The following is an 8826-nucleotide window of genomic DNA, read 5'->3' as shown; positions in this document are numbered from 1 at the left end:
GAATCAGAGGGACAGGGAGTCAGAAGCATAGGAAGTGTTGACAAATCTCTTCAACAGAGATAGAGCCAGCAATAAAAACACATTGAGGGGAATTTACTAAGACTTTAGCAGACAGAATCTAGAGCAGCTGTGCATGGCAACCAATCAGCTTCCAGCTTTCATCTCCAAAGCTTAAAGGTGCCCATACATCTTACGATTATCGGACGAAACGTTTCGTCCGATGATCGAATAGTCGTACGATTTTCGTACGGCAGCCCCATCCTGCCCCGATGATCGCAAGATTGATTTTGGCCGTAATTAACGAAAAACACCTGGACGAAATGCGGTAATTGATTTGTCGTATTTTCGTTCGCGCATGCGCAGTGTAGATCGTACGACTTTTGACGGACGGAAACGCCAGCAACCTTACGACAATCGTACAATCGAGCAAAGTTTTCAAACATGCTTGACCGTCAAAAGTCGTACGATTGTACAGTAATGTCGGTCGGGCACTGCTATGCACACGTACGATTATCGGACGAAAAGTCGATCGCATACGAAAATCGTCCGATAATCGTAAGGTGTATGGGCACCTTAACTGAACATGCGGAAGAAAGAGGATGATTGGTTACTATGCACAGCTGCTCCAGAATCTGTCTGTTCCAGTCTTAGTAAATTCCCCCAATTGCTTAGTCAGGGAGGAAAGATTGGTGTCTGTGGCCTTTCTGCCCAGGTGACACCCATTCCCCTCCTTTCTTGTCCTGGTGTCAAAAGGCTGTCACTGATGCACACAGTTAAACCAAATCTCCCCAGTCAAGTCACAGACGGCAGAGGTTCCAACCCTTCCCTGTTCTAATTGAAGATAAAATAAAAATTGTCTGGAGTTGGTTTTTGAATCTGACTTACAGAAGACCCTGTGTTAAGGTTTAGCTATGCAGAACCTTCAGTCCCCACCTTCTATATGTAGGTGGGCCTACATTTGACTCAGATTACACAGTCTGCACAAGCTAGCATGAGCCTGAAAAAACACAGAAGCCCCCTGTGTCACATGAATGCATTTGGAATCAGGGTGGCTACACCGAACATGGCAGCAAACTCCTAGTTTGGAGCTTCTCTTGTGATTTCTGGGACGCTTATGACCTCCTAGGGTGCAGTACCGAGCACTTGCAGTGGCTGGCGACACCTGCAAGCAAGACCAATCTTTCACAAGGAGCCATGAACCTGTCACTGATGGGTGAAAATCATGGTGGGTCTCAGCACCCCTCCTGCCATTTCCAGGGCTATAGCTGCCTATCTCTGTCTAGCCTCTTAGTTGTCTAACATCATGAATGGTTCTTTAGTGTTTTTATGCTTCCAAAAATTCATTCTGTGCCCCCTGTATACTCAAGTTACCTGTGATACATCTGTTCCAGGCTGTTTAAGGAGTTTAATTGCCCTGCCTCCAGTTGTCCTGTGCCCCCGGCCATCGTGCCAGGTCAGGCTGTTACCGATATCACGTCGGAAGCGATGGTTAAGGTTCTCTGTGGACACCGTGTGTTCCAGGAGGTTCCGACAAAATCTGAAGTGAGCGGCAGCTGCCAAAAAAAAAAAAAAAAAAGTCAATATGTGTAATGGTGTTATACTGGAGGTGGAATTGACATTTTAAATATATTTGAACCCAAATTATAATGTAATATATTGCAGCTTACCAGTCCTTGGATGTGGTGGCTGCATTAATTTTATATATATACCTTATATTTCCATCATATGATCATAGGTCATCACCACAAAACACCTTTTTGGCTGCAGTTGAACTGCTGGATTATGAGGGACTCAGGAGCTAGGGGCTCATTTACACTTTTGCATGTAGTAATGCATGTGTTTGCGTGCATACGTACGTTGCATTAAAGGAGAACTATGGGGTCAGTGTTTTTCCCCATAGTTCTCCTTAGGGTAACGGGAGGACACAAACTAGCGTCCTCCCGTTACCCGGTACAGCTCACTATATACTGAGACGCCGCAGCGGATCCCGACGTAGATGACGGGATCCGCCCAGCTGCGTGAGTGACAGCTGGCTCTGCCTATCTAGAGGCAGAGCCAGCTGTACCCACCCCCTCCCCCGTCCGTTCCGCCAGTCAGCGCTGGCAGATCGGAGCGGGGAGAGGGGAATCCAGCCCCTCCCCCTGTCACGTCAGAGAGCCGTGACAGGATCGAGAGGTGAGCGAACGCCGGTATGTGTTCGCTCACCTCCCGATCTACTGAGTCGACCTGTGACAGTCTCATTGTCACAGGTCGGCTAGAACTATGAGGTGAGTGAAAAGCACTCACCTCATAGTTCTCCTTTAAGACAGCTCATTCATTCTGAATGGACTATGAGCGCAAGAAACATACCGACGCTATGTCTGGCAACGCAGCACCATGAATGCACAAAGGACTCACATCTACGGTGATGTGCTGAACTGCAGGTGTGTTTTTCTTACTGTGTATGTGCATTAGGGTGCCATTCAAAGTGAAGTACACTGCACTGCAACATAGGTATGGTAACATAGGCATAGGTAAGATATGTGGTCACGCTTTACCGCAATGCAAAAGTGTGACTGGGCCTTCAACAATAGCAACTGGTATAGTAGTTTACCAGCAAGCTACAGCACGTGTTAGAGAACCCATTGTTCTTGCTGCACGGTATTGACTACTAAATAGATCAGTCAGAAGTCAGTCTCAGATAGACATAGATAGATAGAGGGATAGATAGATAGATAGATGGATAGATAGATAGATAGATAGATAGATAGATAGATAGATAGATAGATAGATAGATAGAGACGTTTGAGGACACCTGACCATCACACCTATACAAGCTTATTTCCAAAACCATTGACTTTGCTATGGAGTTGCCCCCTCCTTTGTGGCTATAACAGCCTTGGTTCTTCTGGGAAGGCTTTCCACAAGATTTTGGAGCGTGCTTCTGGGAATTTGTGCCCATTCAGCCATAGGAACATTTGCAAAGCCAGGTATGGTGTTAATAAAGAAGCCCTGCTTCACAATCAGTGCTTCAATTCAACCCAAAGGTGTTCTATCGGGTTGAGGTCAGGGCTCTGTGCAGACTACTCAAGTTCCTCCACGCCAGACTGGTCACCCCATGTCTTTATGGAGCTGGCTGTGTGCACAGGGGACAGTCGTACTGGAAAAGATAACGGCATTCTTTTTTTTGTCTCATTTGTTTGTTCTTCTTTATCTCGCCCACCGGATTAGCAACTATCAAGCAGTGACCCGTTATACCGGCTTTGATATATGGCCCTCTGTAAACAAGCAATCCAATTTCTTCGCAGTGAAGGAGACTGATTACACAGTTTTATGCAGCCACGGAGAACAAAGAAGTTGTGTTTTCCTTCTTCTCCTGCTTAAATCTATTTTTAAAGTGGCGCCTTGGGCGTGAAAAATCAGCCACGGGGGGGGATGGGAACTTGTAAAAAAGAAGCGTGGCGCAATTTGCATATTCATCTAAGAGATGTGCTAGAGTCTCGGCATCGCGTCCTGCGCCCTTCAGCGGCCAAAAACAGATGTTGCAAGAAAAATAAAAAATGAGTGCCTAAAATAAAAAAAAAGAGAAGAGGCGACAGGTGCACCGTGTCACCTGCCAATGCAAGCCGGGAAGAACAGTCAGTTTACTCTTACATGGTCAGTCTAAATAAGAATGATATTTATATGTTTGGTTTAATGCTCAAGCATCCACCAAACACATACCACAAACAGTTTATACTATTCACAATGCAACAGGAGGAGTGGAACAACCCCGAGGTGTCCAGGGACACCCAACCCTCCAATGTAAACAGAACCAGGAACTACGCCAATGATATCAATGATATTCGGAGTTGCCAGAAAATAGAACCAGCCTGTATGTACCCTGGACGTTTGGGTGGACTGACACCTTGGGCCAGAATTCACACTATGTATTTGCACGAAGGCAGCTTATTAAGTGGGAAAGGACCATCAACACAGGGCAACACAGGTTATAATAGGCCTGCATCTGTTTTTAACAAGGTATTACCGGAACAGGTCCAAAATGGACCTAAAAGTGACCCGTACAAGGCAAAGTAACAGGTCACCATCGCCTTCTTTGTTCTCCCTTGCCCACCAGAAGGAAGTGTAATACCTGGTACTTTCAGGTATGGGGGAAGTGGGGGCATGAGTGTGAGGCAGTCACTGGGACAGGAAGTGAAGGGCAGACGAGTGTGAGGCAGTCACTGGGACAGGAAGTGAAGGGCAGACGAGTGTTAGGCGGTCACTGGGACAGGAAGTGAAGGGCAGACGAGTGTGAGGCAGTCACTGGGACAGGAAGTGAAGGGCAGACAAGTGTTAGGCGGTCACTGGGACAGGAAGTGAAGGGCAGACGAGTGTTAGGCGGTCACTGGGACAGGAAGTGAAGGGCAGACTAGTGTGAGGCGGTCACTGGGACAGGAAGTGAAGGGCAGACTAGTGTGAGGTGGTCACTTGGACAGGAAATGAATGGCAGACGAGTATGAGGCGGCCACTGGGACTATAAGTGAAGGGCAGATAAGTGTAAGGCGGTCACTGGGACAAGAAGTGAAGGGCAAATGTCGATACACTATCCAAAAAATTATTCCGGAGATGGAAACAGTTCCTTGCTGTGACCTTTGATCAGCAGGAATTGACTGACATTATGCAACCCTTCCAATATTCGGACTGGTACCTGAAAAACAAATTATCGGGAACTTTGGGGCCGCTGGAGGTGCTATGAAGCCTAAATTGAGGTTATAGGGGGGATGGAGTATAGTAGAACCGTTTACCGTATATTGTCTATTATCTATTCTGGTTTAATTTTGTATCTAGTATATACGGGTAGAATACAGCCTTTAGCTATGGGGGCAACCAGCACGGGAAAGTTGAAAAAGTTGGAATGTTGTTATTTCTGGTGCAATTGTCGAGGTAGATGTGAGAAAACCTCGTATTATCTGTATTGAATTTCTTGGTACGTTGTGGTCACACCCGCTGAGGGTTGACCGCTAAAACAGAATAAAGAAAACATTTTGTTTAAAAAAAGAAGTGAAGGGCAGATAAGTGTAAGGCGGTCACCGGGACTGGAAGTGAAGGGCAGACGAGTGTGAGGCGGTCACTGGGACAGGAAGTGAAGGGCAGACGAGTGTGAGGCGGTCACTGGGACAGGAAGTGAAGGGCAGACGAGTGTTAGGCAGTCACTGGGACAGGAAGTGAAGGGCAGACGAGTGTGAAGCGGTCACTGAGACAGGAAGTGAAGGGCAGACGAATGTGAGGCGGTCACTGGGACAGGAAGTGAAGGGCAGACGAGTGTGAAGCGGTCACTGAGACAGGAAGTGAAGGGCAGACGAGTGTGAGGCGGTCACTGGGACAGGAAGTGAAGGGCAATCTCAGCAATGGGAACAAAGAGAAAAAAATGTCATAGAAAGGAAAAGGGTTAGAATCTCTGTTGATACTTTTGGTTTATAGAATAGGAATGAGGGAAAATCAGCCCAGGCAGCAATAACCATCTGTCAAAGGTTTCAACCCTTCTTTGCTCTATCCAGATATAAAATAAAATGTTTTGGCCGTAGATTAGCTTTAAGACTCTGTTCCTTCATGGACTCCAGCGGTGACCACCTAGGACTAAACATCTGCTACAACCAACTATGATCAGATTTTAAATGCTTCTATCCTATGGACAATGTCACAGGATGTGTGGAAACAGAGAAAAGAGTGCATGAGACTACAAGGTGGCCAGAAACGGACGGACGGACCTATGGCAGGAAGATCTCACTCCTGGTGGCCCCAAGAGATCTCAGAATCCCCAGGGTGACTCAGCTTTCTTGGCTTCGCAGTGTAGGATGGACTGACCCTTTAATTCTTGCCGTTCAGTGGAATCTCACTCCAATCCGTCTCTGCTGCAATTCACCAATCAGTCCTGTGCTCGAGCCTGCTAATCCTGGATCTGAAGGACAATTAGTAGTCTAGTGGGCAGCAATATCTCTATATAAGCGCAGGAGACTGGAGTAAAATAAATAGAAGGGGGTGTTCATTGTGTGCAGGGAATGAAGCAGAGAAATAAACCCTCGGGGCTGTTTCGCTACCACACGACTACAGCAAGCACATGTTTTGTCGTGCTTAAAGAGAAAGTATCACCTTCTATTAGTAAGTACTCCTCCTGAATCCTGTAAAGCTTACTGGAAAATAATTTGGATGGACATGCATAAAATATGGGTCTGCACCTCCTGCACAGAAGATCAGAGTCCTAGATCAATGACTGGAGTAATCGTATACAGCACGACACAAGTCATCTAGCATGTGATACCTTTCGCTAAGCGCACTGCGATGCCATTACAGTGACACCTCAGTTCTCGAACTTAATTAATTCCACAATTCTGGTCGCGAACCGAATCAAATTTCCCCATAAGGTGGGTAAGGGTGCACAGGTCTGTCTGTGACCGCGATCTCGACTGGAGGAAGCCACAACCACGTGTCAGAGCGGGGAAGATGGCCGCGGTCGTGTTCGTCACCCGATTTAGAGTTTGCGAACGGAAGCAACATTTTCCCCAACTTCCTGATTGCAAACAGAAGCGTTCGTGAACCGAGGTATTACTGTCATTTGAAAGGCACTCCAACTCACCTCCTGGCCGCCATGCATGCACTACTTTTTTCCCACAGCACCACAAGGTACTGTGATGCCGTGCATTGTGCTGTGTTAGGGTGCCATTTAAATGAATGGCAATGCAATGCACCTCCTGGCTGCAACACAGCAAAGCTTTTTTACCACCACACAACAAGGTCCTGCGGTACCATGCATTGCGCTGCAGCCGGGAGGTGAGCTGGCGTGCCATTCAAATAAATGGCAATACAATGCCCCTCCTGGCTGCAACGCATCACAACTTTTTCTCCACTTCACCACGCGGTACTGCAGTACCATGCATTGCGCTGCAGCCGGGAGATGCGCTGGGGTGCAATTCAAATAAATGGCAATGCAATGCACCTCCAGGCTGCAACGCAGCACAACTTTTTCTCCACTTCACCACAAGGTACTGTGGTGCAGCCGGGAGGTGCGCTGGGGTGCCATTCAAATAAATGGAAATGAAACGCAGCTAGCGTAGATAACGCACCCTTGCGTTGCCTTGCATGATAGCGTGTGTTAAACACATGGTATCGTAAGATTAGCGCTACGCTTAGGTATGAACGGGTCCTTAAGGGCTTCTTAATATTAAATGTGTTCTGCTTTTTCCAGCTTACGGATTGATAAACATTTTCAGTCAATTGCAAAATACAGAACAGAACTTTGCACTTTGCATTTTTATTTTAATGATAGATCGCTCGCACCTAAATCGATCACAAATCACTATGTGTATGGTCACCTTTGGTTTGTATGGTAGCCGGATGTAATACGTGAGGCCACTACCCTTGTAGCAGACGTGACCATAGTCTAGAGCGAACATACCTACATTGATAATAAATGCCTCTGACGTCATTGCATGGGACCAGAAAATGCATCCGGGCTTAAGAAGGTGCGAAAGTGCTGGAATCATACAGCGACCAATCATATTTGAGCTTTTTGCTCTGTTGACTATGGCAAGGTGAATTGTGAATGATGTAGGTTACGGCTCTCGGGCAACTGTTACACTTTGCATTGTCCACAGATGGTCACATTAGATAATGAGAGACGTTCTATGTGAATTGTCATTCTATGTGGCGCAGGATATTGTCAATGTCGTCTGCACGGGCACTTCGACCTCTGCGCATAAAAAGGACTTCTGTCTTATATCACGTAAACTCCTCTACGCCCCATAAATTCATCTACTGTGTTTTCTTACACACACACACACACACGTATAGCTGTCACCGCAAACACATATGAATGCACAAATAAAAGAAGTACTCAGATCATATGATACATATAAGACATGTATGTATAAGACATGTATGTATCTAAACTACGCATACAGATAGGAATACATGAAACATATGCATCGATAATATGTCCTAATAATATCAGTGTATGTATGCATAATACACCTTTAAGCTTCCATGTGACATGTATGTCAAAAATGCATTTGTGTTCATAATACCCATGCATCAATAAGACACACTGTCACTTTTATGTTTTGTATACTATTACATGCATCACTGTTACATATTTATACAATGTTTTAGACACATACATGTTGTACATGTCTGTTTCAGCACATGCATGGACCAAGTGCTATGAAATTTTCCCCTATCACATCCATGTAGAATGTGGTGTCCCTTATCTTATGCATGTAGCAGAGAGGGTCCCCTGTATCACACGTGACTCTTTTAGTTAAGCATGTAATCTTCACTATCACACATCTGTAGTGACCACAATTATATACATCTACATGTAAAGTGACGACCCATAATACAGATAAACCACGTAGTGCCGCACATCATATACACACAGGCAGTATGTAGTGATCTCCATAATATACATACAAGAATCATGTTGTGACCCCCCTCCCCCCCCAAATCATATCAACATATATATACACATATGCAGCATGTTGGCACCCCAACACGTACAAGGTACTGACCCTATACTTTAAAGACAGCTAGCATGAAGTGACCCCCAACATCTATAGACAGGCAGCAGGTAGTGAACCCCCGTCATACACACACAGGAAGCATGTACTGACCCCCATCATATATACACACAGGAAGCACGTAATGACACCCATCATATATACACATGCAGCATGTTGTCACCCCAACATATGGAAGGTACTGACCCCACAATTATAAGACAGCTAATATGTAGTGACGCCCAACATCTATAGTCAGGCAGTAAGTAGTGATCCCCATTATAAACACACAGGAAGCATGTAATGACTCCCA

The 8826-nt window shown here is 45.8% G+C and overlaps 1 protein-coding gene across 1 annotated transcript in view; it reads right to left on the bottom strand.

Annotated features, from left to right (window-relative positions):
- The window catches only part of SAMD10 (sterile alpha motif domain containing 10), a 20486-nt gene that overhangs the window by 10174 nt on the left and 1486 nt on the right, over window positions 1–8826 (bottom strand). The window contains exon 2 of the mRNA XM_018560317.1: window positions 1372–1553. Within this exon, the coding sequence (XP_018415819.1) occupies window positions 1372–1553 (182 nt within the window). The remainder of the gene's footprint in view (window positions 1–1371; window positions 1554–8826) is intronic.

Source organism: Nanorana parkeri, unplaced genomic scaffold (genome assembly GCF_000935625.1).
Source record: "Nanorana parkeri isolate BGI_ZX_2015 unplaced genomic scaffold, ASM93562v1 scaffold17, whole genome shotgun sequence".
NCBI classification, from domain to species: Eukaryota; Metazoa; Chordata; class Amphibia; order Anura; family Dicroglossidae; genus Nanorana; species Nanorana parkeri.
This window is presented reverse-complemented; position numbering and strand designations above follow the sequence as displayed.